A 26,464-nucleotide genomic window follows, 5' to 3' on the forward strand; every position below is an offset into this window, starting at 1 on the left:
TTGATGATGCTCGTGTATAACCAAACAATCTGCAGTACACCTACAGTACTGATAGAAGTGCACCATCTTTACAGCATCCACCTCTTCAGCTGTAGCATTCCACTGTACTGGAAACAAGTGACTGTCTCACTAAAACTACAACTGACAGTGAGTAGAGCACAACCACAGCCTGCAGCAGCAGTTAGTCGAGGCTAAACAGAAGCAGAGCTGCATTTAACGTTCAGGGCCTGCTGCCTCCTTCCATTCCAGATTCACAGATTCACAGCCCTGATGTGTAAGCTGTTAAGTTTGGACGCACTTTAAGAGTCAACCATTTGTATTTTATTCGCCTGTAAACAACACAGTAAACTATTTCCACCGCTGGAAGTAGTGTGTCCTTTACGCACAGAGGCATGAGAATAGTGTGCGTAGGTCGAGGTGGTGGGCGAGAATGTATGTTCACATTCTTACCATGACATCTCCATAACCCTAATTATACATAAGCTTTCCATGAACAGACATTGCAGAAAGCAAGAGCATTGAAAGTTGGCATTGAACATAAAAATGCTGAATATAATCTGGGCCTATGCTTAACTATAATTCTTATATTTCCATTATATAAAAGGAGAAAGCAGCAGACTTAAGGCAATTTGTAAAGCAGAACCACAGTAAAGCAGCACAACCCTGCTATGATGGAAAAAATGTGTAAAAAACTAAAAAGAATACAGTTAACTAGGTTGAACTGAAGAAAACTCACTGCATAATAATGATAATTGCTGCTAAAATGCATCATGATCGCTCCTCAACAGACAAAAAACAACTGCCTGAATATGTTCTGTTCAGTTGGCATTACCTCCAGCTGGACGTGGAGGTCACTCCACAGGTTCTCCTGAAACAGGGACTTTTATCTGATTACTCTGATCACTTGGATTAATCTCATGGCATCACTAATTATGTGGACGCCCTGTCTCTCTGGTTAAACTAAGCCATGCGGTCTTGATACAAAGTGGGACAGAATAGTATGCTCACCCACTTTGTCACAATTGTACATTTTTCTACAACATATAAGATAAGATGATCCTCTGTTGATCCCCAGATGAGAAATTCAGGTGTTCAGCACAAAGAGGATCTTTATCTTATTAAGTGTTTGTCTTTTTTTTCTAATCATATATCTGTAATACACACTGTTGTTTTTTGGGTTAATACCAGTTATTACAAAGATTTAGTGTAAAATTTCATCATTTTTGACATCAAATTGATGTTTGTTATTGCTCAAAAACCCCGTATTGTGAAGACTGTATACCATAGGTTATACGTCCCCTGAATGCAGCCTGTCTCTAATTTGTGTTGTGCAGTTTAATGAGGTCTGATCATGGTAGAGGTCAAAATCCTCATTTTATACAGCGAGGACAAGCTTCAGAAACTGGTCTCACTACGACGAAATGGCTCCAGGACGAACAATCTGGAAACGATCTTCACACATGAGTACAACTGGGCTCACTGAATCCACAAGAGTCTCAGCTTTCCAATTCCAATACAGTTTAAGGACCTCAAAACTGCATGGGATTAGCATAAAGTAGGAATGTCTGTAAAGAGGAGACTTCTGCCCATTGGCCTGCATGCTTTAGGTCTTCTACTTAGTATCTGCATGCTAGTTTTACAAGCCGGAGGCTGTGAAGCCTCTGAAGACAGTCAAATCGACCCAAGGAAACTAATTTAAACATGCTGAGAGACATAGATCCAGATCCATCAGTTGGGTTTCAGAGTCTAGATTACACATTAAGAGTATACTAGGACAAGCTTGAGCAAGCACTTGGCGACGGTGGCGAGGAAAAACTTCCTTTTAAACAGGCAGAAACCTAGGGCAGCGAAACACAGATGCACAGCAGCAGCAATAACTATAAACTGTAGTATATATACAGTAATAATATATGTAGTGGACGCTGTGCAGGACCACCGTCGTGCATCATTTTTACTCATTATTTTATTTTTAACTTAATTTCAAATAAAGGTATGTGTACAGCTTTTGAGCTGAGCAAAGAGATAGCAGCTTGTGTGTGTGTGTGTGTGTGTGTGTGTGTGTGTGTGTGTGTGTGTGTGTGTGTGTTCACTGTCTCCCTTGCTGCTCATATGGAATGAATGTTCAGATCCTGATTCCTGGTCTGAGTGCTTTTCAACGTATGAGCAACCATTCTGCAACTGTGCAACATGCAATAATCCGCTACAGTGTGTAACAATTGTACTGATTTTATTGTTTTGTTTCTTCTGGATTCAATCAGTTTGATTGATTTTGTGGCTTTTAATGTTTTTTTTCTGATGGTTGATTGGATGAACGTTGGCATTTTAAAATGGATTTTACCATTGATATATGAGTGCATTGATTCTGCTCTGTATATCTGGAAATGAATGTAGTGATTCTGAGCCCAATAGGTTTCCCCCAAAGGACCTTAAAAATTAAAGTTATCTTAATGGTGCCAATATGCCAAAATAGATACAGGAATATCTAAAAGTATCATGAGAATTGTATTGCCATATTTTTGGAACACTGACACTCTCTGGTACAATGGAATAAAACATACGGTAGTCTTAGAATAATAAGACTAGAATGAAGCTTTCAAAAAGTGCCCTACGCAAGCAAATATCCTCTTTATCAACTTCATGCACGTGCAACTGCCATGCTTCATCTGTCAGACTAATCCACCAACGCTGCCAACCTTGCATGCTAAAGCCTTTTTCTAATTAGAGCCCTCTGATCTGATGTGATCCCTGGTCCTTGGCCTGACGTGCTCGTGACAATGACTGCAGCGATGATTGCAGTCATTCACACTGAACAAACAATTCACATCCCCTCGCAGATGTCTCGCATAAATTACAATAATGTGAAAGGTGTTGTCTCAAGTTTTTACTTAAAGTGTTTCATAAAGGAGGTACATGTTTCATACTCAAGGCCACCATATCATGAGGGCAAGGTTCTGATCTACATTATGTCACAATTAATGGACAAGGACCAATCTGTGTGCACGATTTATGACCATGAGTCTTATAGTTCACATCACATCTTAGAAATAAATAAAAACCAGGATGAGCCTCTCAGAGGTATCATGTGGATATCTGGCCTAGGGCATCTGAATGTCCACAGGCAGGTAATTGTAATTCTGTACTCCACATATAAAAGCAAGCAGAGCTCAGCACTGTTGTCAGATAACAGTTCATAAAGTCTAATTGAGGTCCCCTTTGTCCACTTGTCACCGATATAGCACAGCTCTGCTCATGGGACATCAAGTTAACACGATGATCATGTTTTCTTCATTTTTTTCCCTCCAGGTGTCTAAGCTGAGGACGGACAGAAAATAACTGGACAGAAGACGGGGTGGTCATCTTGGTTCTTCTGCAGCCAAACTCCGAATACCAGTTGGATATCACAAAACCAGACCAAAGACCTCTTACTGCAACACACGCTCTTAGACAATCAGCACAAAGCAACATAATGATCTTTAGTAACTCTCATACTTCAGCAGGGACAGTGCATTAGCAGATTTTCCTCTCATTATCTTGGATCATATTGGACCTAAAACACTTTGTCCAATGCTTACCTTCAGGGCTAATCCAGTTTTGGATGCTTTTTTATCCTGGAAACAGCTTGCTTTTTGAACTTTCATAGCTTATTCTCAGCGAGACTCCCTGATGATCACAAGGGAATATGTCACTCTGTTTCTGGTGGGCTCCTGTTTCCTGTTGGACTACAGCTCCCAAATCTCCCTGCAGGCTCCACTCCAGAGCAGAACTAAGGCTGGGGTGATGTCAGTCAGGGAAGGGAAGGGTGGAAAGACTGCGAGGACACCTTTGAGGGAAACATCATTGACACCGTTGGAGAGCAGGAAGAGGCTAAGGAGACATGGGAGGCCAAGGATCCACCGTATTAAAAGAGGATGGGTGTGGAATCAGTTCTTTGTCCTGGAGGAGTACATGGGATCTGAACCGCAGTATGTTGGAAAGGTAAGCGAACAACAAAATTTTGAAATGTGTCTAACTTTTCAATTGAAGGTCAGTAGAAAGGAAAGCTGACACATGACACCAACCTGTTTTTACTCCAAACTCGTTAAACTGCTTGGTACATTTCCAATTATAAAACTGTAGATACTACAGTTATTTTATTTTGACACACACATATATACAGTGCATTTCTAGTCATCTAACTATTCAATGTGCTTTTACACTACATATCTCATTGACACATTCACACACTGGCCATGCAAGGTGCCAATTGCTCATCAGTTTTGGGGAGCTAACCGTTCATGCAGTCTTTTGGAGCCTTTGGGGCAACTTGCTTAAAGTCCGTGTAAAGAAGAAAGTGTTATTAACCACCCAGCTAAATTTGAATGATTAAAAATATTAACAAGTTTATGAAATGAGGTGTCAAAATCAGGTAAAAATGATTCTCAGCTCCAGGTCTGTGGGGGCGTGTCCTCTGAATGTGCTGAAGCCACGCCCACTCGTGGGAGCAGTCGAGCAGCCATTATGAAGTGACTGAAACGTGTCAGATGAGTTCAGAAAATGACATGACTAACTTTGAAACACTCTGAGTGAGATGAATTCATCTCTATCCCTCTTCTCTTTAAGGACCGCCCACAAATCCTGGACTGAAAACTGATGAAAAATTTAAGGACCGCCCACAAATCCTGGACTGAAAACTGATGAAAAACAGTTCGAACCTGTAACTCCACATTTCAGTAATATATCAAAGTCTTTTCACATGTTTTCACATATTTAATGTATTTTGAAAGAAATCTCAAAATTGCCTTTACGCAGACTTACTAAGACTTACTAAGATACTTAAGATACAACATGCAAACTGGAGGATCAAAACACCAACATCTGATTAGTGGACGGCCTGCTCTACCTCCTGAGCCACAGCTTCCCCAAGTAAGCAAAAACAATTTCAACATCTGGTTAGACATTCAAAATAAAGCATGTATGGTTAACATTGTCCCACACTGGTTAGGTTTTGGTTTAAAATGAAAAATCAAGTGTAATCATACCTTTAGTCAAGTTTTGTTAATGTTATACACCATAATGTTCAAGAACATTCATTGTGTGATGTACACACACATAGTGGTTTATGTATTAGTATTAGCTCATTAGCAGTTAAGGTATGGGCAGTTAAATAGATGGAGCAGAAGCTGTAACAGAGTTTGTTTTCTTATTTAAATGGAACACTGTGTTAAAGACCCTGCACGCCCACGATGCACTCACACAGCTGTTTTTACTAATTATGCCAGATTAAGACTTCTTCTTATGACCCATTTATATCAAATATTTGCTTATCATCCATAAGTGCAGAGCTCAGTTTATAATGTGTAGATACTCTTGTTGTATAACTACATAATGAAATAAGGAGCAGCAGAGAAGGGAGGATACTGTTTGACTGCACTGACTAAAAGGACAGTGACGGAAGTGTTTCATGAAACATTTTGCAGAATGCTTGTTGTTAACACTCTAAGCATGCTAGCTCCTACAGGTTATGTTTACAACCATAACTACAGTATTTCCTGCCCTCACTCCTTGGGTCACAGCAGACCGTAAATTTCATCAGGTGGATTTGAGTCTGACTGCAGCTTTTGGACTGTTGGATGTGTACAGATTTCCTTTGCTTGACACCGCTCTAAACCTCCTGTTAGTTTAGTTTTGTTTTACCTGTTCGGGAAGGAGAAATGACACCTTCCTCATTATTATTGGTTCATGTTGTTTGGTGACATCATGTAATTCTAACCCAAAGTCTACTTTCGGGAGTGAAAAGTGAAAACACCTGTGTGTGTGTGTGTGTGTGTGTGTGTGTGTGTGTGTGGAGCCAGAGCACTGAGGCTTTGTTTGCATTCGTTGATTGGCACCAGCTGCTTCATTCCTGCTTCACCAGCTGCCTGGCTACCAGCTGAGTAGTAAAATCCAATCATAACCATGCAGATGTGCTGCACCAACCCAGTCTCACGGCAGATCACAACTGTCACGGAATATAATATACTGATTCATGCTCATGGGACACATTGCAAAAAAAAATTTGTGCTGCTCTGGACAACTTTAAAACTTTCATGCTAGCACGTCTTTCATGGCTGCATGATCGTGGTTTTCATCATCACATTTATGTGTTTTTAATGTCTTAGCTGACGTTTAAACTTTTAGATCCTATCTTTATTCTATATCTTATCTTTCTTTAATTTATAGGTCCCGGAAGTGCACTGTTTCCATACATACACAGCACACATGACAGAAAATACGTCTTTGTGGTTATTTTGTGTCAAAATAGAACACCAGTTTTTAGTATGAAGTTTTATATTGCAGATTGGTGGTTATCGTCAGTAGAGAAATACTGCCCTGTACACTTTTCATGGTTTCATCATAAATCACTGCTTGTTGCCAAAACTTCCTCCATAAAACCGACCTCCTCCTCATGTACTTTGGTTTTGGTATCGTTTTATTCATGGTCATGCATGCCTTTGTTTGGGGAAAGAGCTCTCTTGATTGTGTTCAGAGGTTCTTACATCATATTGAACTAAAATCATTTGCAAAAAATGATTAATTCCTTGACATAAGTTCCACTTTTTGAGTAGTGAAGAGGAAACAGAACTACTCAACAATATTTGATTGTATTAAAGAGAAGAGTTAATTGGTTTCACAGCTCAGTTGGAGAAACGTCACAGTTTCTTTATTTCAGGTTTCTCTGAATGGACCTGCAGTATCATTTGTATTTGCTGTGACAGCAGGGATGTGTTACGTTTGCAGCTATGTGAGGTTTAGTCTTTAGAAAAACATGCTTATTAGTTATACTCTGGGACCCTGGTGGTCCGACCCCCGGCTGCAGAAGCTGGCTCTGGGGACGTGGAACGTCACCTCTCTGGCGGGGAAGGAGCCTGAGCTGGTGTGCGAGGTCGAGAGGTGCCGACTAGATATAGTCGGGCTCACTTCGATGCACAGTGTGGGCTTTGGAACCAGTTTCCTTGAGAGGGGTTGGACGCTCTACCACTCTGGAGTTTCCCCCGGTGAGAGGCGCAGAGCAGGGGTGGGAATACTTGTTTCCCCCCGGCTTGGCGTCTGTACATCGGGGTTCACCCCGGTGGACGAGAGGGTAGCCTCCCTTCGCCTTCAGGTGGGGGGACAGGTCCTGACTGTCGTCTGTGCTTATGCACCAAACGGCAGTTCGGAGTACACACCCTTTTTGGAGTCTTTGGAGGGGGTGCTGGAGAGCGCTCCCTCTGGCTCCCTTGTCCTCCTGGGGGACTTCAGTGCTCACATGGGCAGCGACAGTGAGACCTGGAGGGGCGTGATTGGGAGGAACGGCCCCCCTGATCTGAACCCGAGCGGTGTTCTGTTATTGGACTTCTGTGTTCGTCATGGATTGTCAGAAACGAACACCATGTTCAAGCATAAGGGTGTCCATATGTGCACTTGGCACCAGGACGCCCTTGGCCGCGGTTCGATGATCGACTTTGTGGTCGTGTCGTCGAACTTGCAGCTACATGTTTTGGACACTCGGGTGAAGAGAGGGGCGGAGCTGTCAACTGACCATGACTGAGGACGTCTTGGGTCGGTAGGGGGAATACTTCAAAGACCTCCTCAATCCCACCAGCACATCTTCCACTGAGGAAGCAGAGTCTGGGGACCTCGTGGTGGTCTCGCCTATCTCTGGGGCTGACATCGCCGAGGTAGTCAAAAAGCTCCTCGGTGGCAAGGCAAGGGGGTGGATGAGGTCCGCCCGGAGTTCCTTAAGGCTCTGGATGTTGTGGGGCTGTCTTGGTTGACAGCACTGCGGTTCGGTGGCCTCAGGATTGGGTCACTGCTAGGGATGTAACGATTTTTTCACAATTTTTTTAATCAAAATGAGCTACAGACAAATTATGACCAAAAAATTATTTTTATTTGTAATTCTTTTATTGTAAAAATCTTAGGTGCTTTCTTTACAGAACTCTCAAACAGTTTGTGTTCTCTTATAAAAAAAGTGCAACTTACATCTTAAGCAACAAAATACATGAAAAATATCTGCTTTCTTTAGAAACAATCTCACAAGTGAACTGGTGTTAACTGGTGTAATGTGCAGTTTTCGCTCATGAGGGGGCATAGCGTTACTTAGCTTTTCACTGTGGTGGCGGCTAATATACTGCTGCATGTTGCTCGTGTTGCTGCTATATGTTAGCAGTCTCTTGCAATATTTACATGCTGTTTTGGTTTTGTCTGTCCATTTCTCACGGTTGTATTTGTGTATATAGGGAATCCAAAATCCCGCCACACAGGTGATTTCAAACTGCTTGGTGCATCCTCTGTTTCAAAGCTATTTTCTACCGTCGTCATGTCTTCCCTCGTTCTGTGCTCCAGAACTTCGTAGTGACGTGAGTCACGTGACTTGACGTCAAATTAATCACCAACCAGTGACTTTTTTAAGATACATAACCTATTTCTAATTTTAAAAAATAAGAAAAATAACATATCCTACTGCTCTCGCATTTACGACGAATTGTGATAAATTTTTTCTGTCAACCGGTGCGAGTCGTCACGCATTTGTACCGATTTTTAATCGTTTCACGATGCATCGTTACATCCCTAGTTGCTGCTTTTTGCGGATGATCTGGTCCTGTTGGCTTCATCGGAGCGTGACCTTCAGCTCTCTCTGAAGTGGTTTGCAGTCGAGTGTGAAGCAGCTGGGATGAGAATCAGCACCTCCAAATCCAAGGCCATGGTCCTCAGCCGGAAAAGGGTGGAGTGCAACCTCCGGGTCGAGGATGAGATCCTGCCTCAAGTGGAGGAGTTCAAGTATCTCTGGGTCTTGTTGACGAGTGAGGGAAGGATGGAGCGGGAGATTGACCAGTGGATTGGTGCAGCTTCTGCAGTGATGTGGACTCTGCACTGGTCCGTCGTGGCGAAGAAGGAGCTAAGCCGAAAGGCAAAGCTCTCAATTTACCAGTCGATCTACGTTCCTTCCCCTTACCTATGGTCACGAGCTTTGGGTAGTGACTGAAAGAATGAGATCGCGAATACAAGCAGCCGAATGAGCTTCCTTCGCAGGGTGGCTGGGCTCTCCCTTAGAGATAGGGTGACAAGCTTGGCCATCCACAAGGAGCTCAGAGTAGAAGCGCTTTTAAAGTTCCCTCTTTTAGGGTGTGAAACAGAAACAAAACTTGACTCAACTACTCAATTTGATTGTATTTTACAAGGAGTAAAGAGAGAAGTTAGTTGGTTTTACCATCCAATTTTCGTAAAGTTGGGGGTCTCAGAACAAACAGACTTCAAAAATAATGGGTAAGCATGTGACTTCTGCATGCCACCACCTCAGTAAGAAGGGAACACAAAGACTTTTGATTGGTTCAGGCAGGGTTAGTTTTAAACTGCAATTGTTTCCATTTGGTTTTAACAACCAAAGTTGGAAGATCCTCTGTTTCTATTGAGCTAAGTGTTTAGACATGTGAGTCTACATCCATGCTTGCTACACCCATGCCATCAGCTTTGACTTGACAAATCTTATATATATACTCAGTTATATAACTGTTTTCACAGGCTGAATAGTGCTTAGTTAACACTATATATAACATTGATGTAATATTGATGAAGAACCCCTTTATATGTCTTCTTCTTCATGGTTTAAACTGGGTTTCAGTAGATAACGTTAGCTGTGAGGTGGGTGAATAGAGTGGCTCAAACATGAACTTAGCAGTAGATGAAGTTCTGAGTAAACCCTCTGTCATTTATCTTCCAGCATTCCAACTGGTCAAAAAGAGTAATGTCGCACTTTGTTTCTTACATCTGTGGTTATAACTTGTGTGTTTGTGTAGCCTTTCTTTTTCTTACATAATTAGTCATAAATCATCCTCACCATCAGTTATGGATGCGCATTCCTTGTGTATGTCTGTTTTAAAACCTTGTAAACCTCCCTTTATGTTTGATAATGGTGTTTGAGGGGTGAGGGTCAAGCTGAGGGGGGAGCTGTGAAGCCTTTCACTCCTCTTTGTTGTCTGAGTCTCCTCTCTGAAGGCCGTGCCTGCAGGATCGATGGCTGCACTGCTCAGTAATTGCAGACATCTGAAGGGAGGAAGCAAGGAAGTCTAGGAGGTAAAGTAACAGCCAAAAGGGATTCAACTCATTGAACTTCAGACAACATAGCAGATCCATAATTACTTTAATGCCTAAGTAATAAGGTGTTGACTGCGTGTTGCCAGGCTTTTTAATAATATCTGTAAAGGCACCAGATGCACAGGAATTCCAGCAATGCATGTCTCTAACACTGAGGGTTCAACTCATTGGTTCAACAAGACCTGTTAGGATGAGATCCCCTTAAACTGGAATTGGTCTTTGGGTCTAACGAAATAATTAAAGATGTGCTAAAAAGATACATGGAAATGTTCTAGTCACCAAAAATAGATTTTTGTCTCTGGAACACTCTGCTGCCTTAACTTCGATTGCTTTGTTCAACCCCAACATCTTTTTTTAATCAGAAAAAGTGTAAAGTTTAACAATGTCACCTAAACACAATACTAGTTGTTTTCAACCCTGAGCAGTGTCTGCAGAGCTGCTTCTCAGCATCCATAAATCAGAGGGATATGCTTGAGAGAAACAGTGCATATGGTGTGTTGTCCCTCGCAAAAGGGTTCATAGCTGTACTAAACAGTCACACTGGAAGACACAGTGAAAAAAACAGCTGTTAAAGTTATAAAGAGATGAGATATGATCGTCATTTAAGCATGAGCATAACATTGCACTTTTTTCAGACGGTGTCCTGCAGGAAATTCAGAGAGAGTTGTGTGAGGAATGAAAAATGGGATCTGAAGAAAGAATTGGGGATTGAGAAAGTTACAGTATTTGTCGGACACAGCCCTGTAAATGGTGATGATGATCAGAAAGGTGTGTGGAAAATGGGTTTCTGAAGATGTGCTGACCGGTGGACAACAAGCGATGCTTCACCACGTCCCAGCAGAACGTGTAGCGTGAAACAAGGACTGATGTTGTTTATGCTGCAAGGTGGAATTGTGAAACAGAGGAAAGGTCACAGTTGTTTCTTTCTTTTTTTCAGTTTTCTCTGAACAGACATGCACTATGACACACGCCACTTCAGGCGCAGTTATTTGTTTACATTCCTTTTCATAGCACCTCTTCACCAGAAATTCCACGTGTGAAATGCGACAGCTATGACTGAGCGGGGGCCAACGAGTAGTCAGGCTTCTCTGCAAGGATTTAAGACTCTATAGTCTTCTGATCTGACACAGTGACCATTTCAACAGACAGTTATGTTGTGAAGCGTGAACTGAGACGATCCGATAAGCACTGATACTGAAGCATATTAAGATGTCTCAGAAGGCAATCATTAATGATTCTGTCATTGCAGTTATTACAGTGAAACTTGTGCTGTTACTAACTGTACATCAGGTCAATTGCTGCAATGTCATTGGATCAACACAAAACATGCCTGAAAGTCAAGGTAGCATGTGCAGCTGCTTGAAAAGTGCAGGAACATCCTTCATTGAAAATAATGGCCTCGCTCTGTACATGATGTCACACTTTTATTTATTTTCTGTGACAGCAGGGATGTGTTACTTTTGCAGCTATTTGAGATTTAGTCTTTAGACAAACATGCTTATTAGTTATGGTGACCTTAGTCATTTTTATCCTTCATAGTTTTAGCTGATGGTTGTGAAGCACAGATTTGTGGCTCTGGCTGTTGCCATCTTAGCAGTCCTGCCACCAGCAGCACCTACCTGTCAATCAAAGCGGCCACTCTCTTGGTTTTGCTTAACATTAAGCCTTAATATATTTACCAGGCTGTAAACATGTATATTTCTGCTGTGAAATTGGACTCCTGTAACAGAACACAGGGGCTCATAGAAACTGACTCACTTATGGAGCCAGCCTTGAGTTGCTTCACTTCACAGCCACAGTTGCCACTTGGTGATACCTCACCACCAAGATCAAATATCTATTTTTAGATGCCGAACATTTTTCATCATTCTTTTTATAAAATTAACCCTTACAGCAGAGTCATGCATAAAATACATGACCAGGAATGGAAAATACCTCCAATTTTGCCATTGCAGTGAGGAAATATTTTAGTAAAAAATATTTTTTGTGCATTTTCAAACATTGTTTAGTAACTAAGCTTATAGAAATCCAGAAGTACAGAGTTTGGTTAGCTCCTGTTTAAGTCGGTGTAAAGCAATAATGAATTATGAGTTTGTCGGACCAAAGAAAAGAGTCTCATTAACCAACCAGCCAGATTTGCATGATTTGAAACTGACAGATGCAAAATTAGGTTTCAAAATAGGGAAGAAATTTGCAACACAGAAACACTGGAGATGTGCTGAAACCATGCCCAAACACAGAAGAGGTGCCTCCTCAAGTGTCAAACACTGAAATACACGACAACCTCAATATGGATGCTGTGACAAGCAGAGTTATTGCAGTTAACTAGCCGTACATGTTTGAGCCACCGGATCCAGAATCTGAGTGTGACAAGAGTAATTATAATAAGTGTAATAAAAGGTGAGAGATTATGCTAAATTCCGCTTCAGTGGGTCATCATCACAAAGTTCACAGCCTTTTTTAGCAGTTATTTCTCCAATATGTATAATGTGCTTTGAAAGAAATCTCTAAATTTCCTTTACACAGCTGCGTATTGTTATTAAAATATATTTAAGTGATCGGTACAGCAAGTTTCTCGGTTGGCTCCTCAATGATTCAGACAGACAGGTTAGTTGTGTTAAATGCTTTTCAGCACCATCTCCAAGTGACATCCCTGGAAGCATTAGAGGGATGCTGCTGTGGATGTGATCCGTTTGGCAGACAAAAGTTGCCAGCAGCTCTCCACCAACCTGCCGACCAAAGAAGACTGACAACAGCTTTTTCTCTGCGGGAGTCCCAAGACCTCCAGATGGCAGACACAGTGAGAGACAGAGAAAATGTGCACGTGTCAGAAAGAGAGCTAATGACCAAGTCAGAGGCAGTGAAAGGACCATGATGTCTGTTGGTAAATCAAATGACCTAGATTTATGTCAAAATATGTCAGCATTGCACAAAAAACAAAGAAATTTAATTTAATAATACGCATGCTTTTTCTGGTCTTAATGTCTCTAAAAAGTTAGTAGCTGTTGTAAAAGTAAAAGTATGGGTTTGTTCAGTTAGCAGGATGGTGAATAGGTGAACTCAACGAATGAAGTCAATGACTTTTTTCTAGTGACATACAAATATGGATTAATTATCAGTTTGATGTAAGCGACAAGCCTTACTGGCTCTGAAATGAAGCCAACACAGAAGTGTCAAAAACTGCAGTTCCTCAAACGTCCACTTGAGGCTGGCTCCAGAAGTGAGTCAGTCTCCATAAGTCCCAATGTTCAAATGTCCAACTTCACAGCAGAAATAAACATGTTTACAGCCTGGTACAAAAAACAGTTTTGGTCTCTGTAGCTAATTTCCCCGTTCATGACAACTGTACTGAGGGTGAATTTATATACAACTCACCTGTTCAAATGATATTTAGGTGTAAAGGTGCAATTAACAGTGTGGGTGCTTTGATTGACAGGTGGGTGGCATCATAGAGGGATTTTTGAGCACCAAGTCTTCATTCAGCCCACCTTAGGTCCACCGACATACACGTCTTTGCCCATTTGTGGTAAGACTGGCAAGATGGAGACGATAAGAGCCACCACAGAGACCTTCATAACGGCTCTTCAGAAACCTGTGGGGGCTGTCATGGATACAACGTCCATGTTTTATACAGTCTAGAATTAAGTATATTCTTTAGTTTGCCTCAAGTGTGGTTCAGCATGTAAAAGTGGATGGTTGTGGAAGAAAATTGCACTGGACAAATTGAAATGTTGGCCTGTTGATGCCACTATAGTTATTACAGTTCAGCCTGAGGGGACATGAATGTCTCAATTGTCCTGACCATCCATCTAATAAAATTCAAGTATGGACTGGCTGGTTAACATTCAGCCACACTGCTGCTAATCAACTGTGGCTAATGTATACATGTTATATCTGCGGAGATTCCTACATATCTGGACATTGGGAACTACAATTACAAACTGTGTTTCCGATGTGTATTATAAAGCCCTCACAAGCTTATTTGATGTCCTTTTTGTCGAGTTTTGGTTGAATCTGTGATGTGTTACACCTTTGTTCTTCAGCAGCTTTAGTGGTGTGCTGGTGTCTTGAAGAAGAATCCTTTCTTGTTAAAATAATTGTTGTGATCATCCCTCGTTCACTTAGAAATATCTTCTACCATTAAATATTTTCTGATCATGAACTACCTCTGTATTATGTCTTGTTTTCTTTCTCATACGGGGGCAGCTCTTGTCCAGGTCATTTACTGATCCTCACCTCCCCCTGTCCACATGTTGAAGTGTCCTCGGGCAAGACACTTAACTGCCAGTTGCTCCCCAGCCACCAGGGATGCACAAATGAGTGCATTCCTAATTGCCAGTCTCAAGCCCAAATCAAATATGTGGATCATCAAATCTGCATGCTGGGTCAGGCACCAAGGTGGAAACGGATGATTCCACGTGGCATAGCAGCCAAAAGTGAGAGAAGACTTTCTTTCTCATGGGAACAAGTGAATAGTGACAGAGCGTGTAGTTAGTGACAGATCCACGGCCGATGAGACCACTGAGCAACAGGTCAGCTTCTGCTGTGCTCTCAATCTGTGAGGTTCAGGTCAAGCACAGTGAAATGATGCAGTCTACAATCAACACTTTAAACTCACCCCTGTTTGCTCACCGTCAGCAGATGTGTGTGGGTGTGTGCGTGTGTGTAATCTGCAGCTCGGCCAGCTCCGACCACAGATCAGCAGATCAATACTTCAGTATCAATACCTCCAGTGCTCTCCTTTGATGAATGAGCCTCACACAAAAATAACTATTCTCAAGTTGAGTATTTTCTGCAAAACAAACAGCTTAAATAATTTAATTGTATTAAAGTTGAATGTGCAGAAATAGGACACTATTTCTGTTATTCTTCTTCAGTGCCGTAGCCTGAAAAAAACTTTGTGTCAACTCATTTATGTTGTCAATTCGCTCAGATAAAGAATGTCCTGGAAGTTTGGGAAAAGGTTAAGAGATAAAAGTTTCAGAACTGCTAAAATTTACATTTCTCAAGAGAAATGCCTGGGCACTGTTGTAACGTGTTCCTGCTGTGAACGCGGCTCTCAGAGATGTTCACGTCCGTTCTAAACAATGATGAGGTTTCACAAGCATCTCTTCGCTCGGGTCTGAAATACGCAGCTGGTATTTTTTTGATAAATGCTGCAACCACTCATGTCAGGGAACACAGAGCAGATCAGCAGGAAGACAGACACAGCATAGAGAATCCTGTAGATTTTCAAAATGAAACATCCTGTGTAGACTCCAGAACATAAAAGGGGGGAAACAGTTTAACTACCTGGCCTACTGAGACAACAAAAGAGGACCCAAATGGAGGCAGATAACAAAGTCTGGCAGGAAAAACGGTTCTGAAACGCTCCTGGCAGAATATGAAGACTTATTACCCCCCAGCGTCCGCAAGGAGCTGTGCCTGGTTGAATTTAGGGGCTAGCCCTTTCTGTCATAAAACAAAAAAACATTGCTAGCTTCACCTCTGCTTTAGAACCTTTGAGGTTTTATTGAGATACTACAGGAAAAATAAATAAAGCTAACTATCATTTGTGCATTGGCCTTGCCCATATATGAGTGTGAGCAGGTAAATGATAAAATCCATCCTGATGACAAAAAAAAGCGGTCAGAGTGACAGTTAAAATCTGTATTTCAGCTAACTGAAGAATGGCTTTCTCACAAAATCAGTACCCCAAATTTCAGTGGCAACACAAACTGTTGTTTAATAAATAACTCTGGCAATGATTGACATTTTTTCCTCCTGAAAAATGTAACTACACATCAGCACTGCAGCAGCAGCTGCAGACGTACCTTCATGGAGACAACAAGAACTGTAATTGGTCAGCTTGAGCTGCTTGTGCTGTGCCCTTGATAGTGACAGAAGATGAGTTAAGAAAGTTATGTCTGTTATGATTTAGTCTACATGTGGATGGAAACGCTGCTGATTGAACCAGTGTGACTATCTCAGTGTTACAAAATTAAAAAGTTCATCCAGGTCTGTACTTCCACAGTCCACCATGACTCTGTATCCCAAACTAAATGTAACTGTTGATGCAAACACTTCCTGTGCTGAATAGATTTAAATCAGATGCAGCCTCCTTCCATACATCTGCCGAGTGCAGCAGTGCTACCACCATGTAAACTCTGACACAGAGCAATAAATCAAAACGTGCCGCACTCCCCTGAATCACACCAATGAATCCAGCTGTTTCCTCCTCTCCTATGGGCCACATCACTGTCGGATTGTCAAACTTAGATTTTTAGTGGAAGCCTTCATGAATAACCAGCGTGACTGTGAGGGACGCTCGGCCCCACTTCTCACAGTGAATACACTAATAAATCAATTTCTTAATTTATTCTACTGCCTCTTTTAGGAAGTCAGACAGTGACCGAGCACAGAACCAAACAGACACCAAACTGGGACTCTCGTTTCATTTCGGTGTTTTTCAATTTGTGTTGACAGAAAATCGGAACTATAGAGTGCTCGCTGATCTGATTATTAGTTTTGGTTGTTTTGTGATCTGACAGAAGAGGAACATAACCTGGGTTCCAGAGACAGGGACAACAGGCCCAAGTCTCAGGTAGATGGACAGGCGGACTAACTGACTTGATGCAAAAGTAAACAAGCTTTGTACAAGTGGGCAGCTTAGATGAACTGTGAGTAAAACTGTGGCCAGCGACTACTGGGAGTTTGTCCAGAGCTCCTGTGGGCAGAGGTCAAGATAGATGACAGACAGATGTGCTGATTGCTGATGATGGGCAGGTGAGAGAGGGCAGAGCCAGAGTAAGGAAGAGAGACCACACCCACACAAACACAAACACAAACACACACACACACACACACACACACACACACACACTGTGTCTCATTTCATATACTTCTGTTAGTACTTCTACACACCTACATGTCCACAGCATGAGACAGACAGGATGCTCTGTATGGAACGTGTCCTCTGGTGGAAACACAAGTGAATTGCATTGGGAGCTGTCCATGGTGCTGAAAATTGGAAGTGGATCCTCAAATGGAAAGACCTGGATCACTGACAGATGATAAGATTTTTGAGTGAAAGAGACCAAATGTGTTTAGGATTGATTTTTCCACTTCATGTTTTTATCCAATATCCGTCCCGTGAAGATAATTTATTCCGATAACTTCAAAACTCAATCTGCAATCAGTGTGTATCCGATGGCTGAGCTGACTGGATGTGACTTTCTCTTTTGGTGGATAAAGTCTGCAGCGTTCTGACCTCCCAGTCATGAATCATGATGTAATGCAGCTGCTTTCTAACATTAGTCTCTGTTGTCATCTCTGATTAATTCACCATAAATGTGCGGCTGAGTAATGTTAACCTCTGTGTCGCAGCTCACAGTCAGATCATCACTATGAATCAATGATGCTCCACGAATGCTCACCTCCACTTTGTTTCACTGCATCGCTTCTACCTGAGTCCACCGTGATGTGTGAATGAGCTCGTTTGTTAGATGCGATCAGCTGCTACTGTATTCCATCCACCTAATGTTCCAACTGAGATCCCATTACACAGTGCTTTAGTGCCATTCATTCTCATTTTCTTTGCACGCTGAAAACAAACACTTTCCGCAATGGATGGCATCATTTCATGTGAGGTTCTCAACTGAAGGATAGCATTGTCTTTAAAATTATACATCTGCATCTGTTTGTAACACAGGATTTCTGTTTGTAGCCTCCGTGACCGAGCTGAGATCATGACATTACTATGACATCATCAGGGTGGTTTGATGAAGTTCCTCCAGAGCCACAGAGCACATTATATGACTATTTGAGTAAAACTGACATGACAACTTTGTCATTGAGGTAAAATTCAGATTTTAGCCCTCATTATTATACTTCTTTCTTCTCAAACAGGTTTCCCATGGGTCTTGAAAAAACCTGGAAATTTTCCAGTCATTGAAACATGTGGATTAATGACCTACATGTTACCAAATATCTTGGAAATAATCAGAGCTGAGAGCAGATTTCTCAGAGAAGCCCAGTGGAAATGCAGTGGAAGGTCAAATCTACATACAAACTTTTAATGATCAAATTTACATTTGCTGTTGCATTTGATGCTCAGCAATTCTACTTGATTTGAACTGTGATATGATTACAATGTTCCGGTTAGAGGAAAACTGGGGGAAGAGAAGTGAATTCACTGGAGACCTCCGCGGAAAGATCAGCCACGCATTTGGAGGATTTAAATAGTTCAGTCTGGTTCTGCTGGTTCTGTCAATACTAGGCCTGTTAGTAAATGATATGACTGTTTGAGAGCAAGTGCTGTGATGTTATCAAGAAAAAAATTTGTAAATGTCCTGAAAAATGTTTATTTTTTAAGTGTTTATTTTTTTAAAGTGTGGAGCCCTGTCAAAACATTAGCAATGTTATTTAATGAGAAAAAGCAAAACAAAATATATTTTTTTCTTATTTTAGGAAAAGTTCCACTTTGTTGGCATATATAAACAAACAAACAAAAAAACATATAGGGCACATGAGGAAGTCTGTCTGTCTCCTTCAACACATGCAACCTACCTCCCTGAATGTGTGTGATACTTTAAATTAGGACTCATGAACTCAATAAATAGTTTCATCTATTAAAACTGCAGAGCGACTGGAGTCCCAGAGGACCAATACATTACATTAGTATATTTGAAAGTCACTAATTAAAACAGAAAGAGGAAAAAAAAATGACATGAACTCATTCTGAGGTGGACAAAGTCATGAGCAATCAGAATAATAGAGTAAAGCACAGTTGAGATGTGACAAAAAGTAAACCTCTGTGGTCTGGATGAGAGTTCATGCCATAGAAAAAAATGTCATCAACTGAACCAGACCCACAAGCCTGGATCACTACTTGACACACTAACGTAGAGTCTTTAGGCTGTCTGTCCTGACTGTTTCACTCTCCGGTACAGTGGCAGTAGTTGGGGATGGACAGACGGGGGAGGAGAACACGTGCGAGGCGGTCAGGCTGAGCAAACTTGGCTCAGCTTCATGTGCAGCCAGAGAGGACTTGTGCCCCGGGGCTCCTGATTAATCTGCTGTTGGTGCTAATAGCAGGGTCACAGCTTGATTATCACCAGAGGAGGCAGCGCTGCCTGGAAGGAGGCGGGGCAGAGGGAATCAGATGACCTTACGCCACTTGGAGTTTGACAGAGAGCTTTTATCCCTAAAACTAAGAGTCCCTAATCCCTAAGAGTTACATATTAGCTCATGATGATCTAAAAACAGGTTAGAAAATACAATGTTTCAGATTGTCTTTTTTGTTCATAATACAGTTGTAAGTAGTCAGTGTGGAGGTGGGGAAGCAGTGCTTAACTAGCTTAATTAGCAACTGCACAGAGGTTAGCTAGATGATAACGAGGCTACGGACTCATAAAACAGATATTTAATGAAGGTTCATGAAATGGAATCAAGACTGTTTAAAACACCATCGTGACCTCATGCTTGTAATCAGTAATCCCAGTAGCAATCTGTTATAAAAATTATGGTTACACAGCTAGTTAGATGTTTTAACTTATACAATGTTTGTTCCTATATTACATGTCCTGAGGGCACTTCCCTTTATTGCTGTTTTCCTGAGACTGGCAGGGTAAGGTAAAGTTCAGGTTAATGTATAAATAGAGGGATTTCAGAACAGAATGAGCCAGGGACAGGTCAGAGAGGTGACATCTAGATTGGGGACATACTGGATACTCATTAGGGGATATGTAGAAGAAAGCTGTTTAAATGCATTATATGCAAATTGACTGTTAACAATTTACAGGGGTTGAGACAGCCCATCTTCAGGAAAATGTATAAGAACCAACTGTTAACACTCCTCAGAGAGCCTTTTTCTCTGTAACCCCTTTAGTGTGTTGCACTGTGAAACGCACCTCTTGAACAAGAACATTAAATTCAATCAATCCAATCCTCCTTATTTAAGGGTTTTTCTTTAAAAATTCCCATAACACAATCAGATTAGAGACAAAACAGCAGAACGTCAGGAATTACCTCCAACTTTCTGATTGACTGAAATTATGACAAGTCAAGTTGAGCAGGCTCAGAGCAGACCGCAGTGAAAGCTAACAGGCAAGATGTATTGATGAGCACAGCATAGATTTATGTTTCCTGGAATTAAATCTTTTTTTGATATTAAAATAAATATAATATCATTTATGTGTACGCAAAAAATATTTTTCTGTGCTTAAAATGTCCCATTGCACAATCTGGAAATGGGTTGGGGGTGCTTTTTGATGAATAATAAATCTGAGAACTGAACAAACAAAGGGAGCTCGGCTCAAAGACATCTTGGATATTCACACTGTTACATCAGCATCATGAGCATCACAGGGGAAGATCATCCTTAGCTACAGCTCATAAACATGTGCTGGTATATTTCAGACCAGTCTAGACCACCATGAACACACACTGGAGTTTATTTTGACCCAATGCCACACCATGCGGCTGCAAATACTCACTCACACTAGCACTATTCCCTCCTGTAGCAGCTGCTAAAATGTCAAATTATTATTCTAATTATGTTTAACATGAGATTTCTACCAGACAAATTACGTCCTCCTGCAGATACGGGCATCAGATCAGAAAATGCTTCTATGTGTAATCCCAAAAACTTTTTAAACTCTTGTGGATTCTCTCCAGGCAGGACAGATGTGAGAGAGAACAGAGAGTGGTGAAGGTGAGAAGAAGGCTGCGAGGAACAAAATGTCAAACTCACAGAGCCGTTCTTCCACTGCATACACACCTCTACGATACTGCGGGCAGCACAGATTCACTGCACTGTGACAGGATACACACCGCGCAAAAGTCATGCAGACACTCTGAATACATATGCTGGGTGTAGGTTGAGGTGGAAGCTGTATTTCCCTGGATTTCTCGCTTCAGTAGTCCTCTGTGACAAATAAGGTTATTTTCCAGAATGCAAGCGCAGCAGGACTGTGTATGAGTGTGTACGAGTTTGTATGACTGTGTACGAGTGTGTACAAGTTTGTATGACTGTGTACGAGTGTGTACGGGTTTGTATGACTGTGTATAGGTGTGTAGAGTGTGTGTGTTTGTGTGTGTCTTTGAAGGAAAAACTGTTCTCCTTCCCATGAGTAGATTCGCCGTCTTGTCAAGTCATTGTTGGTGACAAGATTAGGCATTAGTTCTGCTCTACTGAAAACATGTACGTGTCTGTATTGTTAGAATCGTAGTTTTATTATCACACTCTAAAGGCTCATCTCTGATCTGTTTGGGCAGATCTGAGTACAGCAATCATCTGTGGACATGTGACCCTTTACAGCAAGTTGTCTTAGTCCAGATGTGACCTCAAACTACAAATCTGAGTGTGGCGGTTCCTGCAGCCAGGTAAAGTTTGCATGCTGGAAGGTGGATGAGCGAAATCTAGATGGAAGGCCAAACCTGATTTTGACATCAGAGGGGCCTTCTGCCAACACTGACCTACATATTATTTTACCTGAACACATGATGCAGAATTTTAGGAGAAATTGCTTACACTAAACTGTGAACCCTGAGAAGAAGAAGAACAATGTGTCATCTTTGAACATTGAATTTAGCCTAGGTTCTCTCCTTGATGTGCCTATAATTTTATGAGAAAAGAATATTTTGAAATACTACTGTCCATGTGCACACAAACAACTGGACCAAGACATTGTCTGGTTTGCTTCATTTGTGATGTGAGGTGATTTCATAATTGCTTATGCTCCAATGAAACTAGCAGGATGCTTATTGCTTCCACATATGTATGTGTTTCTTGTCGTGGATATCGATTGGCAGTTAAAACAGCCAATACCGTGTGCTATGCACTTACACCCCCCATGCAGCAATATCTGGACCAGGCCTGAATACAAGTAAATGAGTATAAATACTTATAAACCTACAAAATTACATTTTTGTCATTGCTGAGCCAGATACCAGAGTATAAGCCTAACCCTAACCCATAGCACCAGACGTCACAGATGTAATTTGGGAGGGGGACACAGGAGACATGTCCCCTGCACTTTTTCAAAAGGCCGTTTTGGTCCCCTGCAATTTTTTATCGTCCAAAAACAATGTTACGCTATAGTAAACAGAGACACATCAGGCACTAGGACCAAGCGGAAAACGGCCGCTCAAGCTGAAGCCTGTTTTCTTTAGTTTAGACCACCCACAAGCTCCTCGATTGGCTTCATTCGGTGAAGATGACTAACGAGGTGAAACACAGAATTGGGTAATAATGTTTTGCTACATGCTTTACAACCAGTCAAACCACAAAAGGGAACAGTAAACTCAAAAGTAGCAATAGAAAACTAGAAGAACTACTATAAAACATAGTGAACTGAAAGAGTTAGAGTTTTATTAAAAATACCCCCCACCCACCTCTGAAATCAAAACTTCATTCTTGCCAGACGTGATAAAAACACTTGGCCCAGCTAACAAACTGAGCTAACATTAGCTATCGGCAGCTACAGTTGGCAGCAGTTTACTTCACTGTCCATCAGGAAACTCTGTAAATCACAGAGAGTTGAGGACAAAAGACTTCAGAGGGAAAACCAGAAAACAGTTTCTCCATAAAATATGATCCAGTTTCACCAAAATCAGTCAAATAATTGCAAATGTGACAGAACTAGCTGAACTAGAAAGCTTATTTTTTGTTACCAAAGGTAAGATTAAACTATTTAATAATCCTAAAGCTTACATAACATGTATTTTATTACATTTAACCTGTCATGAGCACATTTCTTGAACAAATTCATATAAAACAAATCAGATAACTTAACTCCCTTAACTTTAAAATTGTCACGGAAAACCTGAAGATAAGAAAGAATATTATGAACTGCTCAGTTAATTTAACTGATTCATGATATTTAGTAAATATATTTTATTTATGTTCAACTCAAAACAGATTAAAACAAATGTTAATTACATTTATTAGTAAATATAATAAACAGACAAACAAGATTTTTGTACCCCATATCAGAAATATTTCAATGTCATTGGCAATAAATTTAACCATTAATGCCCAACTTTTCAGATATTTGACAGAAGGAGCTATCTTGAAAAAGTTAGTTTGTTATGTCCAGCTAGATAAAACAGAAATGTATTGAAAAATGATAACAGCTTACACGTCTAGTGACAAGTCACAAAAACACAGATAACACCATGCCTTCAGTTCAATATTTTCTTATGGAACCTTTCCTTCATAGCACTGCAGAGGTGGTTCTGCTGCTGCTGCAGTCATTCTGTAGAACTATCATGTTTGTTTGTCTCCCAGCAGGATATGTGTGCAGCTCTTGTGGCCTTTTGGGGGTGAAGACACATCACCTCATTGCCCTCATTACATATGTCTGCCTGACCTTTGCGGTGGCACTTCCATCTGTCACTGCAGGGTATGATGGCTGAACAAAACGACTCATTGTGAGGTCATCAACATTCATCAGACGCAACCGTGAGTCTGACTCTAGAACAACAGCAGCATCTATCATGCAGCTATTTATCACAATAAATATGATTTCCACTTTAAATATTCCAGCATTGCCACTCATCATATTGTATCAGAGCCATTTAGGAAACAAAGCAACGCATCGATCAGATCCAGGATAGTTAGCGACTTTGGAGGCAAATGAATGTCTTAATTTCATCACAATGAAAAATGTAAGAATATCAGACCTCATTTCCGTAATGATCCCATAAGCAGCTGCCAAATAAGTCGTGTCACCTCTGATTATGACTGGCCATGATGAATAATAGACAAATATAGCAGATTAATTCAAGATTGAGATGAAGTGATGTAAGTTGGTGTAAGGATGGTGCTGGTTGGAGAGACTCCTAATTAGATGAGTGTCAGAGCTGCTCTCTGTTCTAATGTGTGAAGTTGATGTTATAATTTATTAATAAGTAATGTAATGATGCATTCTATTCAGGGTCAAATATGAGCTGTACTGATGGGTTTGTCTGCATGTTGATCAAGTTTAGACAGTAATAGTAGAATTTGTCATTTCCTGACCCTAAGAAGTTGTTGAGGACTCATTCTGCACTTGGGGGTGTCCACCAGTCATTTCATACAATATTATGGTACAACCTTCAAAAACATTGGATCTTATATGTTCCCCATATCGCAGCAAATATTAGACCCAGTCGCTGCCTGCTTGTTGCTCACATCTTTGAAGCTCCACGCCTTCAGTTGAAGCACGAGGTTTTTGTTAGAAGGTTGTCATCTCCAAGCCCAAACTGAGATATGACATCGTCACAGCAGAGTTTAACACTTCACATGGTCTTTGTCAGATGATGCAATTTTCAGTGATTTGAGCACCTCATCCATGTTGGCTTAAAAGTTTACTTTGTCAGTTGACCTTTTAGTTTGGTGGAAAGTGAACAAACAAACAATTTTTCACGTTGAATAGCAGGAGAGTAATTATACACACACCACTGAGGTACAAGGCCATAAGAGTATCATTGAAAAAAAGCCAGAACACAATGTGACAACAGCTGCATTGTGTGCTGAAAATCATCATTTTCAATATATTGTGGCATGCCACAATGCGTTTCTGCTGCATTGAGAAAAGTGCACCGCTGGAGCACCGAAAGGTTAAACTTGCACCACTGGGCACGTCTTTGTCAAGGTGCAAACTTCTGGAATGCTTCTGAATCAGACTGCACTGGGGGCGGCCGCTTAGCTCCTTGTTTGAGCAAACCAGGCTTCATTCAGCTCAACTCTCTCAGCTTTTTGGATTAGCTGGAGGCAGGGCTGCCAAGATGGTGCTGAGCGGAGCCACCACACTGAGCTTCACAATAGCTCTTCAGAAACCTGTGGGTGACATCACTGAGACTTGTCCATGTTTTATACAGTCTATGGCTGAACCCACCAAATCATAGCAAACCGCCTTATGTCTGAAAAAGCTGTTAATCCATCCATCCATCCAAATTTATTTTTAATAATGATGTTTTGATTTTTTGATTTCAGCTGTATATGAGGTACATCATCACATATAAGTATACATACACAATTAACATACAATGCTAATAAGGGGTTCTTGTTTGAAACAGATAAAAGTTGACAATCATGAAAGAAACACGGTCAAATCTTTGGTCGTCAATCCAAGATTCTAGATCAGACTTTAAAACACATCCATCAATTCAACACAGAGCCAATCTACATGTCCACGTTTCTAACTACACCTTTCCTTTTCACTGAAATCATCATTATGAACAGCAGAGAGGTTTCTGCAGAAGCCTTTCAAACTCGAACCCTTCTCAGCTCTGTCCTGGAAATGCATGAAGTCCCTGCACACTGTATCTCACAGTGACCTTACTTCAGCTAAAACCATTTTATACATAACAGACCTGACACCGTGTCCTGAAATGCCACTGCTGCATGCACCAGGCATATGCTTTCTCATTTGAAATATATATCAAGAAATTATTATTTCAAAAGCTATGAGCTACTGTGTCGCCTTAGTTTAACAGAAGCTTTTTCTGTGCACTGACCTCACATAGACCACTGTGTCTTTATATTGTGTGTTCGGCCTGCAGTTAGTCCTTCTCTGCTCCTTATTAACTTTCACACCGACATTTCAGCTCTGCTGGATTTTAATTAAATTACATCAATATTCAGGCCCTTATTTCACATCAGTGTTTGGAGCCCAGTGGGTCAGTTAGTTCTTAACTTTCACATAAATAGACCACTTTTGGAGAAATGTAATGAATTCACTGCTTGGGAGCGTCACCTCATGTGTTTTGATCAAGTTACTGATTCTGATATTTCTGCGGATATAAAGATAGTTCAATACTTTGTCTATAAATCTTTCAGTCTGTCTGTCTGGAAAGATACCATTAGGTCTTTAAAAATTACAGTCATTAGAAATGTTGTTTTCAGTAGTTTAGAAATTCATTGTTTATTCTAGAAGCCAATATGTTCTGACCCCAATTGGTCGAACTGGGATCTTAAACAGCGGCAACACACAAACTAAAGCAGCTGTTTTGAACGTGCAGCAGTGGCGTTAATGTTAAAAGTGCATGACATAACATAAGTAATGTGTAATGTAATGGAAGTCAATGTGAAGTCTACGTGTTCCACAAACAGCAGTCTACTCTGTGAAAGTTTTAGTGGCTGCCATGCAAGGTGCAGACTGCTCATCAGTTTTTGGGAACTAACCATTCACACACTGATGGTGCAGCCTTCAGGAGGACTTTGGGGCTCAGTATCTTGCTCATGAACGACCTGCTCTACCTCCTAAGCCACAGCCACCCCATTATCACATCACCTGGCTTTAACAGAAAATTAAAACATAACACCGCACAGAAATATTGATAGAGGGGTACCTTCATAATTTTAGGTGTAGTACTGACCAAGCTGCCAAATTGAATGACTGGGGAG

General features: G+C 41.1%; 1 protein-coding gene across 2 annotated transcripts in view; it reads left to right on the forward strand.

Moving 5' to 3' along the window:
* LOC104931914 (cadherin-12) overlaps positions 1–26,464 on the forward strand; it is a 98,156-nt gene that overhangs the window by 21,735 nt on the left and 49,957 nt on the right. The window contains exon 2 of one of the 2 annotated variants that reach the window (XM_019274219.2): positions 3,304–3,975. In XM_019274219.2, the coding sequence (XP_019129764.1) occupies positions 3,664–3,975 (312 nt within the window). In that variant the 5' untranslated portion in view covers positions 3,304–3,663. Of the gene's footprint in view, positions 1–3,303; positions 3,976–23,450; positions 23,537–26,464 lie in introns of those variants that run through there. The other variant, XM_027287844.1, reaches the window with a different exon arrangement.

Source organism: Larimichthys crocea, chromosome II (genome assembly GCF_000972845.2).
Source record: "Larimichthys crocea isolate SSNF chromosome II, L_crocea_2.0, whole genome shotgun sequence".
NCBI lineage: Eukaryota > Metazoa > Chordata > Actinopteri > Sciaenidae > Larimichthys > Larimichthys crocea.